The sequence below is a fragment of the Lissotriton vulgaris genome, chromosome 7 (assembly GCF_964263255.1).
Source record: "Lissotriton vulgaris chromosome 7, aLisVul1.2, whole genome shotgun sequence".
In the NCBI taxonomy this organism is placed as follows: domain Eukaryota; kingdom Metazoa; phylum Chordata; class Amphibia; order Caudata; family Salamandridae; genus Lissotriton; species Lissotriton vulgaris.
The window spans coordinates 1,641,763,127-1,641,787,202 of record NC_141695.1 but is presented as its reverse complement, the minus strand read 5'-3'; the positions used below and the strand labels follow the sequence as shown (position 1 = coordinate 1,641,787,202).

General features: G+C 41.3%; 1 protein-coding gene across 1 annotated transcript in view; it reads left to right on the top strand.

The window, feature by feature from the left end:
- Positions 1-24,076, top strand: part of PREX1 (phosphatidylinositol-3,4,5-trisphosphate dependent Rac exchange factor 1) — an 863,840-nt gene that overhangs the window by 283,280 nt on the left and 556,484 nt on the right. The window contains exon 4 of the mRNA XM_086932617.1: positions 23,578-23,700. Within this exon, the coding sequence (XP_086788743.1) occupies positions 23,578-23,700 (123 nt within the window). The remainder of the gene's footprint in view (positions 1-23,577; positions 23,701-24,076) is intronic.

Sequence of the window (24,076 nt, the reverse complement as noted above, 5' to 3'; positions counted from 1 at the left end):
AAGGAATATATCAAATATATCAGTGAAATTTGTGAAAGTACTGCTGTACAAGATCAAGGCAGACGCTTACTTCAAGGTGACTTTCTTTTTCAATGCTTTTTCCTTAATGAAATCTATTTCTAAGCTACAAGTGGTGAGTCCCAACACATTGGTTAATATTACAATTAGTCAATTTATAATACAGACTTGTATCCAAAATAAGACCCTAAACGATAACAAAAAATAGGTGAATAAGGTGTCCACAAATGACTGATAATAAGCCCTTCTTTGCGCAACAGTAGAAAACCCGTCTGTAGGTCCCAACCATGAATTCATATTAGACCAACTAGTACATTTCACAAATTAATTGACTGCAACATTAGTGGAGGTAACAGTCAGTATGCCATTTCTACTCCCTGTTTTCCTTAGATTACACAAATGTTGAATGGGATGACCTTGAATTAGATGTCATTGGAGGCATTTTTGGTCTGTAGGATGTTACTCTCTTTTCTTGTCAAACAGGTTCTTTTTGATTTTAAGGTATTTTCTAAGGTTACAAAGGCTGTGGAGATGGTGAATAGGCATTTCTTTAGTAATGTTCAGCTTCTTTCATCTGCATTTGAACACATTATGCACTGGAGCATAGACTGACCGTGATGGGATACTCAATATTTATATTCCACTCATATGTACTTTTCTACAGTTGGTAGTTTGCCTGGAACAAAAGAGCCCGTGGTGCTGCACACGTGGGTTCAGGACTGTTGAGGCTCATATTTTCTTTGTGTACATATGTGGGTGTTCACATGCTGAGTTTAGGATCGTGGGAGATGGTGGTGGGTTTTGGCAGGCTGATGGTCAATTGGTTATAATTTTCAGATTTTTAGATGTTGGTGGCGTTGGAAGGACCGTGATAAGGTGGCGGCTTACAAATACTCGTTTTTCAGCTTTTAGTCGACTTTTTCTAAAGTTGGTGGCATGAAGCTAAGAGAGTGGCATGCTTGATCACGGGTGAGGGTTCAGTCCTGAGTTTTTCCTTGCAGGTCATGAAACCTTTGGGTGTGATAATGGCAGTTTAGGACCATTGGGACTTGTCTTTCTCTTAAGGGTTATCTTTGCCTTTGAATCTGCGAATGAGCAAGAGGATTAGACACTTGAGGTTCTGAGGGCTAGTGCAAAGACAACTGTATCTTTTTGCTCTGTTGCCCCAAATGCGTGTCTGCGCATCTAGTGTTTTTGACATCTGCTCCCCGGAGTCCATCTACATGTTCTCTGTTTAAATTGACATTTGTACTCTTAGCATAGCTGCCATTTTGGTAGCTCATTTCCTGTACACAGTGTTCAGTTGTACAAAGTGCAGATGTTGGAGGGAAGGAAATAATTTCCCATTAGCACCTTAAAATAAATCATTTTGGAAGTCCATGTTTTCTGCTGTGAGGCAAGCCCTAGACCTACAGGCGCAACTGCATATTGCTTGGGGACTGGGAAGCCTGGGGTTTATAAGGTAAGGTGGTCCCAACACTGACTGAACCACTGATTGAATTGTAACCCCTCTCCAAAAGCAAACGACTATTAACCTGTTTTTACCTGGGATACTAAGCATTCCTGAGCAAAATGTTATCCCATTATCCCCTCCTAATTTTTTGGGTGGAAGAAGGAAGCATTTTGCCCATAATGGTAGGGTCCATGGCACACACACCCGCTATCAACGTGCTTAGGCTAGGAATACAAATGTTGTAAAAGCACTGATGGAGGTGGCAATGCACCATTCCACTACTGATGGATGTATGGAGCAATCAGCAATTCTTAGGCTAAATGTCCATCATTCAGACTGAGCTAGAATAAAGGCACTTGGCTTAGATACATTCACTGCCATACAGAGGATTATTCAGCAGGCAACTTTTGCTACGTTCAACATTGACACATGACAGAAAGCTTCGATCTTCCAAATGAACTTCAATAGCAACGCTTATGTTTTGTTTCTGACAATAGTGGTAACATTATATGTGCATTGGTAGATGGTAAGAACTTATTCTGCATAGCCTGTTTTGCGCATGGGCTGAGCTTCAATGTGCTGACCCGTCAAAAAACAAACCTAAGTTGCCAGCAAAATAGTTTATCACAAAATGTATGGGCATTTCAATAACCATTTTAAAGCTCCAAAACAGAATAAAGAAGCTACAAAGATGTTATGGCCTTTATACGGATAGCATCATAGAAAAGTTGACTTGCTGAAATTTTTATGGTGCGAAAATACGAAAATGCAATAAAAGATTTTTGCTTACCATGAGTGCCCTCTTTGCCCTTCATGTGGGATATATATATATATATATATATATATATATCACTCACGAAGGTTTCCCATTAAGAAGAGCCACGACAGCAGGTAGGTACAAATTAGTTTACTTTGGGAAGTTGCAGCAAAGGTGAGCGAACATACACCAACTTTCGTAGTCTGCCTGACGCGTTTCATGCTATTCCAAGCATTTCTTCAGAGGCACATTGTTCATTACCAACGTGTGTTTGGCAGTTCGTTTTTATTGGCTCCATGTGCCCCAATGGGCGTGGGTCACTGCTGAGCATGATGGTACTCGTAGTGTTAATGTTCTCAAGTGAGTTGCCACACGTGATAAAAAATTAAAAAACAGTTTCTCCACAGTGGGTTAGGGATAGGTTCACCTCCACGATTTGTTGCTCCATTTTAAATCCCAAAAACCGACCTCTCCTGCCAAAGGCGCCGTAGTCAGGTGACTGCAGCTCCATCTGCATACAATGCAGCCGGGCGTCCTCCACGGCCGGGACCAGCCGTAAAAACATCACTCACGAAGGTTTCCCATTAAGAAGAGCCACGACAGCAGGTAGGTACAAATTAGTTTACTTTGGGAAGTTGCAGCAAAGGTGAGCGAACATACACCAGCTTTCGTAGTCTGCCTGACGCGTTTCATGCTATTCCAAGCATTTCTTCAGAGGCACATTGTTCATTACCAACGTGTGTTTGGCAGTTCGTTTTTATTGGCTCCATGTGCCCCAATGGGCGTGGGTCACTGCTGAGCATGATGGTACTCGTAGTGTTAATGTTCTCAAGTGAGTTGCCACACGTGATAAAAAATTAAAAAACAGTTTCTCCACAGATGGAGCTGCAGTCACCTGACTACGGCGCCTTTGGCAGGAGAGGTCGGTTTTTGGGATTTAAAATGGAGCAACAAATCGTGGAGGTGAACCTATCCCTAACCCACTGTGGAGAAACTGTTTTTTAATTTTTTATCACGTGTGGCAACTCACTTGAGAACATTAACACTACGAGTACCATCATGCTCAGCAGTGACCCACGCCCATTGGGGCACATGGAGCCAATAAAAACGAACTGCCAAACACACGTTGGTAATGAACAATGTGCCTCTGAAGAAATGCTTGGAATAGCATGAAACGCGTCAGGCAGACTACGAAAGCTGGTGTATGTTCGCTCACCTTTGCTGCAACTTCCCAAAGTAAACTAATTTGTACCTACCTGCTGTCGTGGCTCTTCTTAATGGGAAACCTTCGTGAGTGATGTTTTTACGGCTGGTCCCGGCCGTGGAGGACGCCCGGCTGCATTGTATGCAGATGGAGCTGCAGTCACCTGACTACGGCGCCTTTGGCAGGAGAGGTCGGTTTTTGGGATTTAAAATGGAGCAACAAATCGTGGAGGTGAACCTATCCCTAACCCACTGTGGAGAAACTGTTTTTTAATTTTTTATCACGTGTGGCAACTCACTTGAGAACATTAACACTACGAGTACCATCATGCTCAGCAGTGACCCACGCCCATTGGGGCACATGGAGCCAATAAAAACGAACTGCCAAACACACGTTGGTAATGAACAATGTGCCTCTGAAGAAATGCTTGGAATAGCATGAAACGCGTCAGGCAGACTACGAAAGCTGGTGTATGTTCGCTCACCTTTGCTGCAACTTCCCAAAGTAAACTAATTTGTACCTACCTGCTGTCGTGGCTCTTCTTAATGGGAAACCTTCGTGAGTGATATATATATATATATATATATATATATATATATATATATATATATTCACTGAAAAAACCATAGGTTTCACACCAGTTATAGTTAGGTGGAAATTTTACTCGCATAAAACCATTGAAATTCCCACGTTATAGTTAGTTGGACTCACTGTAACTTGCGCGTGCAATGCACTGCTGATGACGTCACATATTACATCACTCATGACATGGTCAGTGACATCACTCATGACATCACTGATTACATCTCAAATGACATCACTGATGACAACATCCTTGTGACAAAGTGGCAGACCTCCTATCAGCATAAAATAACCTTTGACACACACATTCAAAAATAGAAACTAACATTTTCTTAAAAAAGGAGAAACCAATACCAATTACAACAACTTATTAGGTAATTCCAACATCTACATACACATCCACTCATTCACCAACAGTTCTATATAGTCACTCATGCATGTACTTACTCATCATATGTACTCATACACCTATACATCCTGTTACACACTAATACTCATCCATATAGTTACTCACACACAAATTCACACATGCAAATAAACTATCAAAAAACCATTTATTTGATTATACTGCTATATACACACCACTACACATACTTCTACAGAAACGGAAACATATTTACTCTCTTAAACAATCAATTATAAAAACACATACTCACTAACCCACCCATACACACAATCATCCACCCATACAGTCTTGCACACATGCTGTCTTCAAAATACATACAAATAGTGAGTCACTCATTCATGCATCTGTGCTCTAAGTAATATCCCCCACCGAACCATACAGACACTGATACTCAAAAAAATAACTAATAACCCATATACACACTCATGTAGCTACTCACCAACCCATGCAGCCACTTATACAAAAAGTGAGACACAGATACAGATATTTAAATATTTAAACATTACTCGCTAATATATGTATTCACTAAGATACATTTAATAAGTCAGTTAACCAATCAATTTTACACAAAAAAAACATCCATTTAGACATTTACCCATTTATTCTTCCATCAACCTTTAGATATACATATATAAAAAATATTTATTTTTCAGAAAGATACACCTTCACTGGATGATGTCGTCAGTGATGTCATTTGAGATGTCATCAGTGATGTCATGAGTGATGTCACTGACCATGTCATGAGTGATGTAATATGTGACATCATCAGCAGTGCATTGCATGCGCAAGTTATAGTGAGTCCAACTAACTATAACGTGGGAAATTCAATGGTTTTATGCGAGTAAAATTTCCACTTAACTATAACTGGTGTGAAACCTATGGTTTTTTCAGAGAATTGAATAGATTTTTTAAATGCTAATTCCTAACTATAACTGCTGTGAAACCTATGGTTTTTTCAGTGAATATATATATATATATATATATATAAAAATTTCTATGGCAAAATGAAACCACTCATTTTGTTCCTTTTCAAATTAAATGTATTAAGTGTTACCACTTTATTCCAATCTAGATGACTTCAGGTGTGCCATACTTTTGTCATAAGTAGACTGTTAGCGTTCTAGTTGTTCTTTAGAACACTCTGGGACATTCTGTCATTGGGCTATAGTTGGGCTACATCTGGCTGATATTTGGGCTACATTTGGGCTCTTTTGTCTCTGGTGGCCATCTTGGGAGACTGCATATCAGAATTTTTTTAATGAAAAATAAGAGGATTTGAGAAGTCACTCAAAATGTGCCCTAATTTTTCTTTCTTCAGCACTAATCATAATTTCTATGGCAAAATGAACCCCCTCATTTTGTTCCTTTGCAAATTAAATGTTTTAAGTGTTAACACTTTATTCCAATCAAGATGACTTCAGGTGTGCCATACTTTCGTCATAAGTAAGACTGTTAGCGCTGTAATTGTTCTTTAGAACACTCTGGGACATTATGTCATTGGGCTATAGCTGGGCTACATCTGGCTGATAATTGGGCTACATTTGGTTTTTTTTGTCTCTGGTGGCCATCTTTGGGCTACATTGGGCTACATTTGGGCTGCATTTTTACTCTAACATATATATAGCCCAATATATATTTTTTCAAAGTTAATTTTCGTAAAAGCCACTGGAGCACATATCTTGAGACATAGCAAAGGCACATCGGGCTACCAGTCCCTACAATTTTGCCAAGTTTGGTGGAAATCCATTCAGCCATTCGGGCTAAAAGTGAGGTTGACCGCCAATGGAAATTAACATGGGAAAAACACGTTTTGGGACCCCCCCTTTTATCTCGGCCCCGCTTAACGAATCCCCCCGAAACTTTCAGGGAAGGACTGGAGCTCCGCGAGGCAAATTTGAGGAAATTTTCAGGCAGATTCGTCAACCGGCGCTAAAGTTATTCACAATAGAATTTTGAGATTTTGCATTGAAAAAAATCCTAACTATAACTACCTACTGGCGACCGCCAGTAGGTAATATATATATATATATGTCCAAAACATAGCTCAGGGCTTTGAAGCCGCACACCGCTGAAAGTTTGGTCACAAACCTTTATTTGCAAGCACATTGTATCCCCTCCAGTTGCTGTATCCTTCGGCCTGACGCGTTTCGATGCCTTTGTGCATTTCTTCAGAGGCCAGCACAGGGAAAGTTCTTTCGCCGCTCTCCTCCCACAGCAATGCTGAATTCATTAGCCTCCGGTGTGCTGTGATAGTCACGTTCTTTTCACAACTGCATGCTGGGAAGTGGAGTCTTTGTAGGCAGTGTTAACCCTCCAATGGGTCCCGTCCCTGTGCCTCAATTTGGATTATTTGATTAGCCCTCCAATGGGCCCCAGACTGTGTACAGTGTGCTTAAGTCCTGCTACTTCCAGCGCCAAAACAGACGGGACGTTACCCCCCTGCTGGTCCTTTCTTCGGTTCTCAGAGGTGCGTCGCTTCCGCGGTCCAAGCAACCGTGTAAACATGTCCAAAACATAGCTCAGGGCTTTGAAACCGCACACCGCTGAAAGTTTGGTCACAAACCTTTATTTGCAAGCACATTGTATCCGCTCCAGTTGCTGTATCCTTCGGCCTGACGCGTTTCGATGCTTTTGTGCATCTCTTCAGAGGCCAGCACAGGGAAAGTTCTTTCGCCGCTCTCCTCCCACAGCAATGCTGAATTCATTAGCCTCCGGTGTGCTGTGATAGTCACGTTCTTTTCACAACTGCATGCTGGGAAGTGGAGTCTTTGTAGGCAGTGTTAACCCTCCAATGGGTCCCGTCCCTGTGCCTCAATTTAGGATTATTTGATTAGCCCTCCAATGGGCCCCAGACGGTGTACAGTGTGCTTAAGTCCTGCTACTTCCAGCGCCAAAACAGACGGGACTTTACCCCCCTGCTGGTCCTTTCTTCGGTTCTCAGAGGTGCGTCGCTTCCGCGGTCCAAGCAACCGTGTAAACATGTCCAAAACATAGCTCAGGGCTTTGAAGCCGCACACCGCTGAAAGTTTGGTCACAAACCTTTATTTGCAAGCACATTGTATCCCCTCCAGTTGCTGTATCCTTCGGCCTGACGCGTTTCGATGCCTTTGTGCATCTCTTCAGAGGCCAGCACAGGGAAAGTTCTTTCGCCGCTCTCCTCCCACAGCAATGCTGAATTCATTAGCCTCCGGTGTGCTGTGATAGTCACGTTCTTTTCACAACTGCATGCTGGGAAGTGGAGTCTTTGTAGGCAGTGTTAACCCTCCAATGGGTCCCGTCCCTGTGCCTCAATTTAGGATTATTTGATTAGCCCTCCAATGGGCCCCAGACGGTGTACAGTGTGCTTAAAAAAATCCTAACTATAACTACCTACTGGCGACCGCCAGTAGGTTATATATATATATATATATATATATATATATATATATATATATATATATATATATATATATATATATATCCCAACATGAACAGCTCGTAACGCCGACAAACGGAAAGCACTCAAGTATCCTTTTTAGACAGTGTTTATTTGCAGACCCCTTCACTCCCCGACAGACAAAAAAAAAAAATATATATATATACAGTAAAGAAAGTAATCGCACTCTCAGGATTGGTACACTACCAGAGGTTTATTTGCCAGTAACCCGTTTCGACTGTCAAGCAGCCTTGCTCACACTTGACACCTGAAACTTGTCACTGGCAAATAAACCTCTGGTAGTGTACCGATCCTGAGAGTGAGATTACTTTCTTTACTTAATTTATACTAATCGTAAAGTGGGCTTTGCTGGCATCTCGCACCACCTATCGATGGGTTGAAGGGGCAAGTAGAAGCACTTCGAGAAATCGAGCCGTTTGGAGATATATGTATGCATATATATATATATATATATATATATATATATATATATATATATATATATATATATTACCTACTGGCGGTCGCTAGTAGGTATATATAGTTAGGATTTTTTCTCTATGGGATTTTTGAAATATATATATATATTACCTACTGGCGGTCGCCAGTAGGTATATATAGTTAGGATTTTTTCTCTATGGGATTTTTGAAAATTCTATGTCTAATAACTTTGGCGTTTGTGGACGGAATTGGCTGAAATTTTCAGGAAAATGGAACATTTTGTTTCTGAGCAGCCCCTGACAATTTGGGGGGGTTTCATCAAGGGGGGGCCGAGAAAAAAGGGGGGTCCCAAAACGCGTTTTTCCCATGTTAATTTCCATAGGGCGGTTGGCCTCACTTTTAGCTCGAACGGCTGAATGGATTTGCACGAAACTTGGCAAAATTGTAGGGACTGTTAGCCCGATGTGCCTTTGCTAGGTCTCAATATATGTGCTCCAGTGGATTTTGAGTAATTTAGGTTCAAAAAAAGATATATATCTGGGCGGAGCCTAACCACACATCTGATCTGATTGGCTGTCAGCACTTCATCCAAGAAGTGTTGGCAGCCATCTTGGGACCAATATACATGATAGCACCTCATTAAAAAGCATTGTAGTTAATAGAGGGTTTTAGGACTTTAGTTACATTATAAATCATTTGTTGATGGTACCATACTCGTTTTAGGAATTGTGGTGGGTTCTAAGGTGATTTTACCATGTGAAAAAACCTTCCGCTGTGATATCATGAATATTGTTTGAAAGAAAACTAATATCTCATGATTTTCCCACAGTGGTTTGGAAGGGGATCTATAAGCTAAACTGAAAGCATATTTTCTGTAAATTCACATTATCTTTCTCAGTCATGTGAAAATGAAGTCTGACATTCTCAGTAAAACATGTACATCCAACAGGGACAGAGACTGTCAGTTGATTCCTTTGTGTTCTACTGCAGCCTCCTAGAGTGTTCTAAAGAACAACTAGAGCGCTAACAGTCCTACTTATTACAAAGGTATGGCACACCTGAAGCCATCTTGATTGGAATAAAGTGGTAACTCTTAAAACATTTAATTTAAAAAGAAACAAATTGAGGGGGTATATTTTGCCATAGAAAGTATGATTAGTGCTGCAGAATGAAAAATTAGGGCACATTTTGAGTGACTTCTAAAATCCTTTTCTATTTCATTAAAACATTCTGACATGCAGTCTCCCAAAATGGCCACCAGAGACAAAAGAGCCCAAATGTAGCCCAAATATCACCCAGATGTAGCCCAAGTATAGCCCAATGACAGAATGTCCCAGAGTGTTCTAAAGAACAACTAGAGCGCTAACAGTCCTACTTATTACAAAGGTATGGCACACCTGAAGCCATCTTGATTGGAATAAAGTGGTACCTCTTAAAACATTTAATTTAAAAAGGAACAAAATGAGGGGGTATATTTGGCCATATGAATTATGATTAGTGCTGCAGAAAGAAAACTTAGGGCACATTTTGAGTGACTTCTCAAACCCTCTTCAATTTCATTAAAAAACTTCTGACATACAGTCTCCCAAGATGGCCACCAGAGACAAAAGAGCCTAAATGTAGCCCAAATATCACCCAGATGTACCCCAAGTATAGCCCAATGACAGAATGTCCCAGAGTGTTCTAAAGAACAACTAGAGCGCTAACAGTCTTACTTATGACAAAAGTATGGCACACCAGAAGCCATCTTGATTGGAATGAAGTGGTAAGTCTGAAAACACTCAATTTAAAAAGGAACAACATGAGGGGGTTAATTTTGCCATAGAAAGTATGATTAGTGCTTCAGAAAGAAAAATTAGGGATCATTTTGAGTGACTTCTCAAATCCTCTTCTATTTCATTAAATAAATTCTGACATGCAGACTGAAACATGCACTTTGAATACCAGCAGCAGACGTCCCTTGTGAGCAGTAGCTTTACTACAGTGATCTAATGTGCAACTAGAGTGCTAGCATTCAGAATTTATGGCAAATGTGTGACACATCTGAATGCCTTCTTGATGGAACCAAAGTAAACAAGCATTGAAAATGCAATAGATCTCGCCCTCGTTTATGTTAAAGCCATTCTGTTTGTAATGAGGTGGCTTTTTAGCTTTGCTTTTATTAGTGTTTTTTCAACTTTCATGTAAATAACATGCATCTGTATGCATATAAGTATATGTATGCATGCATTTATGTTTGTATTTATATAGATATACAGATGATATATGTTTATATATGTATGTATATATATATATTCACTGAAAAAACCATAGGTTATAGACCATATATAGTTAGGAATTAGCATTTACAAAACCTTGAAAATTCACTGAAAAAACCATAGGTTATAGACCATATATAGTTAGGAATTAGCATTTACAAAACCTTGAAAATTCACTGAAAAACCCATAGGTTATAGACCATATATAGTTAGGAATTCGCATTTACAAAACCTTATTTTACTCACACAAAACCATTGAAATTCCATATATAGTTAGTTGCACTAACTATATATCGCGCACCCGCAATCCACTGCTGATGATGTCACATATTACATCATTCATGACATGGTCAGTGACATCACTGATGACATCCCTGATGACATCTCAAATGACATCACTGATGACATCACTGATGACAACATCCAGTGACTGTATGTTTCTGTAAAGTTAAAATATGTCTTACATATTGAAGAATGAGTGGATGTATAAGTGTCTGGATGAAGGATTTAGTAGGTGCATGACTGACTGTATGAGTGAGTGATTAAATGTGTCTCACTGAGTGCATGGGTTAGTGACTAAACTGTCTTAATTTGTGCATCATTATGTCTTTTGTTCTGTAAACTGTTGCATGTGTTGATAAGTAGCTATATGAGTAACTATATGGGTTATTGATTGGTTGCCCAAGTATTTTTATGGGAGACTGAGTGTGTGTGTGGGTGGCTGGGAGGTGTATGACTCTGTGCATAGATGTGTGAGCAGCTGATTCACTAGATGTATGGTTTCAAAAGTGCATGTGGAAACAGCTGTATGGGCGGTTGACTGTGTGCATGAGTGTATTGGTGAGTGAATGGATATCTCAGTGCTACATGTCAAAGTAAGTACATATGTAAAACACAGTACATGTGAGAGTTGACATATATAAATAACTGTGCATAAGAGCCAGTGAATGTGTGAGTGGCTGTATGGATCATTGTGAACTTGTATCAGGGATTGTATAAGAGAGTAAATATGTGTTAGTATATGTTTGAATAAGTAAAGTTTGTATAACTGTATAGTTGAGGAAATGGAGGTGTGATTGATTCTTTGCATGACTGACTAGGTGTGTGAGTAACTCCATGGATGAGTGACAATCTGTGAGTGTCTGTTTACACTGATTGTATCTAAGGTTATATTAGAGTCTGAAGAGGTTCATCGTATTATCACATGAATGATATCATCAGTGATGTGATCAGTAATGTCAAATGAGATGTCATCAGTGATGTCATCAGTGATGTCATTTGAGATGTCATCAGTGATGTCATTTGAGATGTCATCAGTGATGTCATCAGTGATGTCACTGACCATGTCATGAATGATGTAATATGTGACATCATCAGCAGTGGATGACTGAGAAAGATAATGTGAATTTACAGAAAATATGCTTTCAGTTTAGCTTATAGATCCCCTTCCAAACCACTGTGGGAAAATCATGAGATATTAGTTTTCTTTCAAACAATATTCATGATATCACAGCGGAAGGTTTTTTCACATGGTAAAATCACCTTAGAACCCACCACAATTCCTAAAACGAGTATGGTACCATCAACAAATGATTTATAATGTAACTAAAGTCCTAAAACCCTCTATTAACTACAATGCTTTTTAATGAGGTGCTATCATGTATATTGGTCCCAAGATGGCTGCCAACACTTCTTGTATATATATATATACACATACATATACATTCAGTGATTTTTTAACAATACCAACCCATCCATGTCTATTTGATTTGAAACCAGGGCATTGTATGGGCATCTGTCCATGGTTATCTTTGTCTCCTATTATTCTGCAAAGTCAATCGGGTCTGAACATGCTGCTGTTCTCCAAGGCTCCCAGAGATGGCTTGTTCCTTAGACATCACCTTGGTACAGCCCACCACACTGGAGATGAGTTAATCCTGCTTGGAGCACACATTTTTTTCTTTTTTAAATATATTTAATTAAAAGAAAACAATTTCATACCATAGCGTCAAATTCATGCCCAGAGTGGTATGACTTTCAGACTGGCATTCCAACACATCTTTTGACCATTGTGAAACATGCATTAAAGCACCTCTTTTAGGAGGCTGCTTTAGGAGCAGCACATTTCTCCGTTCATTAATCATTCTACCAATTGGTATCTTCTAGCGGTGTCAGTGTTTATACATTCAGGGTGGGCGTTCATCGAGCGGGCGCTACTAATTTCTTGTGAGTGCCTGCCACTTCTAGCTGGAGTGGGACTTGGAGGACCTGATGGAGTGGGACACGGAGCATGTTTGGCATTGCCTGAGCTCCTCAAGATTCCTGAACTGAGGTAGGCACAGGGAAAAGTTGAAGGCAGTGGGGAAAACAGTTGTCTCTGACAAGGGGGAACCTTTCTGGTGTTTGGATAGGACTTGACAACCAGGGATGTGATGATGAGGAACCTGAAAAGTGACCGAATGTGAGGGAAGATAAGAGGCCTTCTCCCAGGGTTATCTAAGAGGGAAGAAGTAGTCTTCTGAATGGAACTTGAGGTTTCTGGTGGTCCGATAATTGGGTAACCATGGTAGGAGTAAAGGCTCAGGAGAGTAGTTTTACCTAGCCTTGAATGCTTGAATTCGTAAAGGACAGAGCTTTTGGAGGCTAGGGAGGCACCCTAAATAAGAACAAAGGGTCATTGTGGAGAAGTGTGGCTCACTGGTTAGAGCGGCAGACCCTGAAGCAGAGGTCTGGCCCTGGACTAGGGTTCAATTCCCGCCTCGGCGGGTCTTGGGCTCAATTTCCTCGAACCTGATCAATTTCGCCTCTGTGCCTATTCTTATCATGGGTCCCACTCTGCAACTCTGGGCAATAGCTTGCTTAATCTCCACAACGGCTCCAACAGCACTGGGATGCCTGGCTTAACCTTGTGGATGCCCAGGAGTGGACATTTCACTGGGAAAAGCCAGGTAGGGTTCCACAGCGGTATACGTGCCAGGACACCCCAGTTGGTGTATTAGTGCGCTTTACAAGTACAATTTCAAATTACATTACATTACATTAGAATATTGGAATGTTGGAGCTCCAGGCTTATACCAGCCATTATAAGCCCAGAGCACTCCATTGTTTTCAATGGAGCTCCCAACATTCCAATGTTCTAATAACCGGTAGAAGCCCGGAACTCCAACAGTCCAATGTTAACAGCTGTTGCTGTGAACAAAGGCCTCATGGAGCCCGAGGGGATTTCAATCCCCTTTGGCTCCATGATTCCTTTGTTAAATTAATTTGCACAGTCTGCCCTCTAGGGGCGGAATGTTCTAGTAGCCTTAGAGCCTTCTGTAGCTGCCTCTACCCAACATTAAAGGCCCGCTCCCTTGTTAAAGGCCTTCAGCTCTAGACTTTAATGCTGGAGCGGGACTTTAATGGCTAGAAGAGTCAGCCACGGCGGGGCCTGAGGCCATAATAGAGCCTTAACTGCACGATCTTAATGTTTTCAGAGTTGTGTAGTTTGGAGCACTCTCTTCTTGCAGCTCCTGGCTTGGTATTTTTGTACTCACACAATTTTCACATGTGCGGCTGTACACACACACACACACACACACACACACAAATATGCTGGTAGGGTGCAAGTGATCCAGTGGAAAGCAACAGTGATTTGCGCTTGCCTATGACTGCAAGCTGCCAGGCAATTTTACTGTACTCTATTTCACTATGGACTGTAGCAGTGTTCTCTTTGCTGTTCTACTGAATACTTGGTGGTGGCAGTGCTTCTGGTCTCTCATCCGAAGCAGTGCTTGCACCAACAATGGATATGGTGGTGGCTGCTCTTGGTGGTGATTTGGTTTTCTTTTGGAGAAAAGGAATAACTAGTGTTACACTATAAACTGAACAGGACTTAGCATTAAGTATGTGCCAGCTTACAAAAAAGCGGGGTGTCGAAGGAGATCAGACAGTGACAAATTTGTACTATTTTAGTTTTGCTTCAGCGCCACACCCATCATTCTCAAGGAGGTTCTTCCAACCCTCAAAACCCTGCACTTGACCTCAAACGAAACATCATGGCCTCCATACTCCTCACTGTATTTCAACTACAGCTTCTTTGCTGATGAGACACAATTCGTGTTCTCCTGTTTCACTTTACCCCCCTTGATGTCAGTTTCTCAGTGTCTATCTAGTTGCACTTGCAGCCCTTTACACGTTTTCCAATTTGTGGGCTTTCTAAAAATAACACCTTACATTTTTCTTGACTTTTCCAACTGGTGCAGGATCACGGGTGGTGTACCTTTGGTTGCTACCGGTCTGTAGCAGCGTAGTTTGCAAAATCTACCAGAATAATGGTCTGCAATGTTCTGTAATTCCCAGTAGCTGAAAATAATCAGACCCTTCCATCCATCACTTTTTTAGGTTTCGCCTGGCGTCCACTGCACAGCAGTGTTCGCGCAGGCGAAATCTTTTGAGCTTCAGTAGGGGGCTTTAACCCGCCTCTCTCTTCCATTGGCTAACTCCATAAATGGAGGCTAGCCATTGGAAGAGATGGTTGTCAATCACTCTTTCCCCCGTCACGACGCGATTCGTGGGCGTTTCTGGGTCTTTTTTTAAGTCCCGCCCCTTTTCTCTCCGTCATTGGAGGTAGGCGTTTACTCATTTCGCCGCCCGCCGGAGGAAATAGTCCAGAAATCGTCCTCGGGTGAGTGCTTGTTTAGAGGTTGATCTCACTCGGTTGCACTCGTGCCTATTGTCTCTTTGGCAGATCTGCCTCTGCTGTGTTTTTCCTGGGACGTGTTTTTTCAATTATTACTTGTTTATTTTCTGCACTGTTTCTCTGTTAGCAGTAAGCTCCGGCACATAACTTAATAGATTTGAATATATTTTCAGGTCCACACTTTGAAGTCCAAATATGCTTGAAACAGAAAGATTTTATTCCACTGTTGCATTTGTCTTTCTCATCGTAACACGTAAACGTAGCAGCCATCTTGATTAGGGAAACCTGTTGTGTATCGGGAAAGATTTATACCATGAAGGTGGCCCGCCCCATTTAAAATGATGTCAGTAAGCTCTTTTTATGTCTAATACAAAGTTTATATCGGGACTCTGGCATCGCCCCATCTATGATCACAATTAGGACCGGTAGAAACATTAAATGGTTATCAATATGTGCGCGTGCTCTGCTGTCTAAGTCAGCTTAACGCGAAGGATGAGGACAGGAGGCAGTAGCTGTTAATCTATATTCACCCGGAAGCAATGCTGTTTTGCTAGTCGAAGCAACTTCCGGTGTGTGAGTGACGGGTTAGCTGAAGGAAGATGGCTGCACCGGAGGAGCTGGATCTGACCCAGGAACAGACCGAGCGGCTGTTGCAGTTCCAGGTAAGGGGACCGGTGTTTACAGGCGGGAGAGTTTTAGAGAAGAAGGGAAGATTGTAAAATGGTTTCGTGTTGAAGAAGAGTCTTACAGTGACGAGTTAAAGATGGACTGTCAATGACAGGCTAAAGATTGGGCTCCCGCAGTCCCAGGCTTCTTCCTTTTGAACCAAGGGCTGTCCTCAAAGTCTGCTTTCAAGAGTGTGGTGGCTATTGTGTCCTATTCTATGGTCTCTTTCACTTAGGAGGTGTCGTTTTCTGATGGTGCTGCTCTTTCTCTTCGACTGGCACATATGCCAATGGAAATGGGTTGGCAAAACTGCCTAAGGAAATACGACGGACACTCTGTACCCCTGCTTTGAGGCACGGCCTCTTCCGTTTGGATGACTGGGAAGAGGGCCCTGTTTTGAAATGGAGCGACTTTGACAATGTGTCAGGATCTGTCTCCATAAATAGCTTGTCTCTCTATCTCTGAGGATAAGGCGAGCAAGGGGGTACTCTGAGAATACGGCGAGTCTGACCTTTCCCTGAGGGGAAAGGGTTCCACTCCGAGGATAAATAGCAAGTTCCCACATACCTCTGAGGATAGGGGATCGTGAATCTTCCTTGAGGAAGGATACTGGAGCCTTTCTGGGGACGCTGTAGCTTAAATATTTAAGGAGGGAAGGATGGCAGTTTTGCTCTTATGTTTGTTCTCTATGCTAGCCTCCTTTATGTAAACTGTCTAGCATGGCCCAGGATAGAGACATGGCGCAGGCACTTTTCGGTTTTCTTTGTCACAATGAGTCTTAAGTACATGTAACTCATTAAACACTTGTTCTTTATATATAACTTTACCTTCATTTTGTCATTTTAAAGGCTATACATAACTGGGGATACAATTGCTTGGCTTATGTAGTACTTGCTTTACCCACACCAGAAGGTGTAAGGATTAGTCGGAATTCGAACTTGTGACCTACATATAATGTTATGCTTCAGCGACGAACATTCTACTCTGAGCCAACAAGAGAACTTTGGGTACCTTTACACTCTATTCCAATTTCTAACTCATCTACTTTGCAGTGTATTTAACAGTTGCACAAGCAGTTGAGAATAGGTTGCACAGAAATCCCAGCACCCCAAAATCTGCAATTTGAATTGATATTGGTGGAACAGGACTCCGTGCTTTGTTGCACTCAACAATAGGGTCCAGAATCTACCGCCTCTGTGTCTTTGATTTCCTCTTACTCTCTCCCGTTTTCCCTCACACTCCTCCTGCCTCTTATCCTCAAACACATCCCCATTTTTTCTGCCTTATCCCAGACTCTTTGTTCTCTTTTCTGCCGTACTGCAATCTTATCCGCGTTCTTTACTGCGGCATTAATTCTCCTTTCTATCCTGTAAACACTCTCCAATTTGTTGTGTTTTTATTTTCTGCACTGTTTCTCTGTTAGCAGTAAGCTCCGGCACATAACTTAATAGATTTGAATATATTTTCAGGTCCACACTTTGAAGTCCAAATATGCTTGAAACAGAAAGATTTTAATACCACTGTTGCATTTGTCTTTGTCATCGTAACATGTAAATGTAGCAGCCATCTTGATTAGGGAAACCTGTTGTGTATTGGGGAAGATTTATACCATGAAGGTGGCCCGCCTCATTTAAAATGACGTCAGTAAGCTCTTTTTATGTCTAATGCAAAGTTTATGATCACATTTAGGACCGGTAGAAACATTAAATGGTTATCGATATGTGTGTGTGTTCTGCTGTCCAAGTCAGTTTACCGCGAAGGATGAGTACAGGAGGCAGTAGCTGTTAATCTATATTGTGTGGCTCTGTGTGTGTGTGTGACTCTCTGTGTGTGGGTGTGGTGCAAATTAAATAGGTCTCGTATTTGCGATAGATTAAGCTATTGGGATTGTAAATGACAATGCCATTTATTTATCTGTTTTCAAAACCAACACATAAATAAAAAGTTTGTCATTTACAATGCCAATAGCTCTAACTTTTCCGGAGGCGAGACTGTTGCATTGTAAATGCTTGTTTGTCATTGTGATAGAAGATATCTTTCTGTGTCTGGGAGCTGCTCAGAGTGCCCTCTCTGTTGTTTATGGTACTTAAACTGCAGCTGGTTACTAATTTTACAGAGTGAGACCTTGTATGAGAGAGACTGGCTGTCATCTTCAAAGGGTCTCTGAAGAGAAATTCAAATATTAGTTTCACAAATCACACTAAATATTTTGTAAGATCTCTCTAACAAAACCCGGAAGGTGAAGGCCTAACGCCCACATCAAGCAAGACTTTCTTGGACTGCCACACTTTCATCTGCTCCTTCCAGACGCCATCATTGTTAAGGTGCACTTTCCACATGGCAGTCAGTCAAGGGATGCAGGGGGTTCATAAGCACGTACACGTCTTGACCACATCCACGCCAACACAGAGAAGGGATGGACGTTTTAACAAGGAGAAGCTCAGATGATGGGAGATCTTCCACAGAGAAAACCTGGCATGAGAACTATTTGGATTTTTGTCCAGGGTGCCTCTGTTCATCCATGCTGGCTTTGTATACTTAAGGAAAGAGAGGTGACCCCAGTACAACACTACATTTCCAAGATCAAGACTGCATACTGGTGGGCAATCAAGTCAAAGACGTCTTTATTCGATATTTCATCATAAAAGACATGCTACACAACATGCAACATAACCAGTAATGTATAAAAATTACAGATAAAATGTACAGGTAAAAAAGTGTGCAGTGTGTTAAGACAATAAATTAATATACAATTAAGAACAAGCTAAGAGTAGTATTAAATCACAGACATCAGACTTCATTAGCATGATAAAAATCCAGTTAAAAAACAGTTTAAAAAAGACAATATCATTCAATGGCAGAGAAAACTGCTGTTCCTACTAACAGTTTACGCAGCAGTTGTAAGAGACTTGATTATTTTCATCCGTGATTTCGAAAACCGAGAACTTCCTTATTCGATACCTGTGGTTTGTGTATAAACATCTGTTGTTTCTGGAAAAATGTTACTCTATTTTGTTATTTTTTTTAATTTCAGATATTTTAGGTCATTAATCTTGTAAGTTTAGTGTGAGGGCTGTCTATCCCTAGATAACAGGAACACACTTAAGCTTTATAACCCATCCGCTTTGGGCAACAACGTTTTTTAAAGTTCCCAAAAATGAGTTGTGTATGCCCAAGCCATGCTATTAGAACCTTATACCCAATGATTGGTAGAATGTTCTAAACTAAACAGAAAGACAAACATCTGAATGTTAGGCTGCACCTGCACCTACACCATAAAATATGGGCGCTGAGGCACTTCATTTTCTTCATTGGAGCTCTCAGCATTTTAGGGTTCTAATTAAGCATTACAGCCTCTTGCCAGGAGAAATGGCTGATGTCAAAGGCCTGGACCAAGTTATAGGCTCGAGTCTCAGATTAAGCCATTTACTAAGGAAGATGGCCATACACAGCCATTATAAGCTGAGGCAGACGGGCCATAAAACTATTAGAAGGTTCCACGCCCTGGAGGCAGAAAGTCCTAAATTAAAAAGGGTGAAACAGAAAGACAAACATTGGAATGCAGGTGTTTAAACCAAACAGCTTTGGCCCTGAGCCACTCTGTAGCCTTCAGTGGAACTCCCAACATTCCAATGTTCTACTACAAATTAAGCATCAGTACCACTCTCAGGGCTGCTGAATGCATAGCATCTTGCTAAGATTTCTGAACAAATGGAGAGACTCACGAAACTGCCACCTCGATTATACAGAATGTCTAGTATTTGACATATATTTAACCATGTCTCAATCAGAAGAATATTTCTTCGAGAAGTAAATTCTTACTATTGCAAACCTACACCTCCAGAAGTCCAGATTGTGAAAGTATTGAGGACATTTATAAACTGTCCTGAAGTGGAACAGCTGGCCAAGTTCTCGATCCTATTCAGATGCCAATTTTTCCATGAATTTGAATGTGCCCCAGGGAGAGATTGGGAACTGAACATTTTAAATCACTTGTTCATGTTCCGTGTGATTGGCGGGATCCCTGTTGGGTTCAAGTTAAAGTCGCCAAAAAGGAATGTTCATAATCAAAATACGTCCAGAAGAATTCTAACCCCTGAACTGCAGTCTTCAATAGTTCCCAAAAGACCAATAATACTTGTGATTTCAATTGGTTGAGGAGAACAGGAAATTGTAAGGCCAGGAATAACATCAGAACAGGAGGGCTCTGTAACATTACCAGATTGTGCCAAGCTAAACTCTGACTAACAGGCCCATTTAAAACAGTCTGAAATCTCATGGGCAGCAGACTGGTGGGCAACTCCTGCCTTCAGTGATGTCACTCCACAGGCATAGTGTGTGCCATGCTGCTTCTGTCAGCTGTCACCTGCACTGCATCTGCTTCTTACAAAACAGCATCACATGGCACTTTTATAGTAATCTTGTGTTACAGTCACGCTCGTTATCGGCTTTCAATGTCACATTCAGTTTTTGCAACAGGAACTTGACTCTTGGAGGAAGTGATGCTGATCTTCCATCTAGCTAGTTATGTTTTCTTCTCAGGTCTAATTTGTTCTGGATTTAAAACAATGGTAATAATGTAGCATAAGTGATTGTGGAACTGGTCTCTCATTACTACTTAATGACTCATGGAAAGAACGGTGATGGATTAAACCCAGATCTTTTGACTGGGTGTGAGTGTTTGATTGATTCAAATGCTCCGTCCATCACCACCCCCTTTTGTACCGCTTTTGGCCGCCATAAGTGTGGCAGGGTATGCTCAGACGTGAGTCCCTTGCTCACTTTGTCACTGGATTCAAGCAAGCCGGGCTGAAGACGGCTGGAATGCCAGAAACCGGTCCTCGGAAGCTTGTTTCCGGTCCAGGGAAGACATGGCTTGGCAGTTAGGGCTGGACTGTTCCCATGAGGAACAGGGTCAGACTGATTTGCATATAGCCATGTTTGAACTGGGGTGGCAGAGTGGGCTAAAGAACGGTGATGGATTAAACCCAGATCTTTTGACTGGGTGTGAGTGTTTGATTGATTCAAATGCTCCGTCCATCACCACCCCCCTTTTGTACCGCTCATGGAAAATGAAAATCATTGCCACCCCAGCCCTTCCTTCTTTCTTTCGTTGCGGCTGCTCCTTCTCGATCCAAAGAAGGGTGCGAGAAGTTTTTACTGTCCCTCAACAAAATTTAATTAATTTGGCAACATCACTACAGAGCACACCATGGCTTTACCACCTCCTATGAAGCGTTGGACCTGGTCAGTGCTTAGAATGAGTGTAGTATTTTTGGAGTCTTACCCAGTCGCAGCTACTGCCACTACGGTGTGGCGGGGCGGCAGGGCAGCAGGAGCATCAGACGGGGAGTTGAGGGGTGGGGTTGAATTAGAAATATAAAAATCACCTGTTCATGCAACCACCTCATGCTTAGGTGCTCCTCCGTTCTGCTGCTCCCGGCAGTCCCTGGGACACCATACTCCCCATCCAATCAAGATGCTGATCTCATACTATGAGAGCAGCGTGGGGATTGGCCTGAGCAGGCTGAGGGAGTCTATGCCTTTCTCTAACCTGGCTGGAGAATACAGCTGTGTTCGAGTAACCTAACTGCGCATGTCTGTTTGGCCGCGTACGACAGCCGGCTGAACAGACATGCACACTTAGAAGCTTACAACAATCCCCCCACCCTCCCCCCATGGCCCTGCCCACCCATCCCGACATGCATTGGCTCAGAGCCAGCATCGGAAAAATTAAACAATAGTAAATTGTTTTATTTTTCAGCTGCTGGCCAGTAGGGCTACACTCCTCCGCCATTGCGGAATAGCCGCCGCTGATCCTACCTCTGTAACTATAGATTGTTTTCTGAGAAATTTGATTGGACAAACCACTCAATTTGACGTTACATGTGTTTATTAGGCTGTATTGACCTTTGCACAGGGGGTTAACAGCTGTTAAAAGCCCAACTCCCAATTATGCTCTGTAGCTCAAGAGGAGGTTGTATAATGATGAGAACAGTTAACAACCATTTATATCCTACAGTTTGTGCCCACAGGGCTTTTTAGCATCTAGAGGTCTGCAAAATCTGTGTTTCCTCTTGTGTAATTATGTGGGATATCGGGGAAATAACGTCAGAGGCAGAATCTTGCTTTTTAGCATGGACAGCGTCCTTTTTGGAAATAACAACAAATTTTGCTCTAAAAAAAAGTGCACAATCGCACATAACAGCAACTACGCACATTCTGTTTGTTACATTTACTCTCATGCTCCCAGACATTAAGATTTTTCCGGTTGCCCCAGTATAAACCTGGAATAAAGGCATAATTGAGGGCTTTTCGCAAAACAAGCGTAATACAAAGGCCAATATTTACTTGTGATTTTACGCCTCCGAATTGAAAACTTTGCCTGTGTCTAATTAATAACTATGGTTCTACCCTTATCCCTAAAAACAGACACACATGCACACTCCTTTTACTTGTTTGCTTCCTGTTCCCGCACCCCCCTATAACTCTACTCTGGAACTCTTAGAAAGCATGTACTAAGACTGCAAGTAATGCCTACATTCATTGATTTCCGAATTTGATGAACGGTTCTTTGGATTTCACAGATGTTAGCTTACTTCTGCTTTAACCCTGCAAATGAATCTGTCTTATGCTCTTGCCATCCACTACATCCAGACATTGGACTTTTTGTTGTGTGGAGACCCTGAAGTTAAATTTCTCAAAAGTGATCACATTTGCAGATTGTTTTTTATGGAAGGCTCCCTGTTTTTTGTTTATGCTGATTTTTACACATAATTACAGACTGAAAACTATTTAGTTTCCGGTCTACATTTATTTTTAGATGAGGATAAAAACGAAATTTAGGTTGTTTTTAGTGTGATTCTATATGCTGTCCATCATGACTGCCAGGTTAATAGCTGTGCGGATTGACAAGAAAGGGGTGTTTAAAAACATTTTAGTAATGAGGCTTAAAAGCAGTAGATATGCACTAGGTTGATACTAAAATGTGCATCTTTAATATAAGTATACTGAATTGTTATCTGTGGATGTACATATTGAAACCTGTCAGGAATTCACGTAGGACTGTATTTTTTTAATTCCCATTCTGAAAAAGGCCAATTTTAAGCAGGTACAGACTATCTTTTATGTGCTTCACTTTTTTAAATCCGCCATCAGGCTTAGGACGAACTGTGATTAACTAGTCTGCTCCCAGATATTACCTCTAGCATTATGCACTTTATCGTGCTCCACTCACCTGTATAACTAACAACTTTATCTTGGGCATGGTCCTGTTGTATCATCTAGAATTGTTTGTCCATCAGGTACCATCCATGTGTTTGTAGAACCTTGTTAACCACAAATGTCCTAATCTGCATATATTATGGTCAAACCCGCTATGTCCTCGTGTGGATTGTATGTATCCTATTTTTTTATCCTGTGGTTTTATGGTTTTATTACACGAAACTGAATAAAGTTGAATTGAATTGAATTGACTGTATGTTTATTGGTTAATAACAGCGGAACTATACTAGCTTCAGGACAATTTGTTTCTCAAATCCAAAATAAATATCCATAATACAGACACATTTACCAAAATATAAGTATTGGTAAATACAAATGTAAATGTCAATAAAATAAATACCATAAAACCAGAGCCCTGTTTCTATGTTAAACTAGAATGTTTAATGTTGTCTTTTTTTAATTTCTATTTAAGATTTTGTTCTCCAACATTGAAGACATACTTGAAGTTCACACAAAGTTCCTGGAAGCTTTGGAGTTTCACTTACAGCCTGAACCACACTCTCAGCACGAACTTGGAAATGTTTTCTTACAATTTGTAAGTACAATGCTATCTCTTAGGCCAGCTTCCTGGCCGCTAGCTCTCAATCAAGCCTGCAGAAGGCTGCCTGATCAGGGCCCAGACTTATCTGGAAGTGCCAGTTGCTTTTGTCACAGCAAAGTGTTGTGTTTGAAGGGAGCTGTATAGTGCTTCCAGGTTTGGTGGGAAAGGCTTTGTAAATGTAGTGGAAACAATGAAATCTGCGTCACTGCGTGAGCCGAAGAGTTCAGAAACAGTCGCACCAGAAGATATGCTGAAAAGCTGGGCGTTCCATTTGACATACCATCAGTTCCCTTGCAGTGGTTTGTTTTCATTCTCCTATTTTAGGAAACTAGCAATGTGTACTGCAAAATGTGTGGCAAGCACCAGCCCC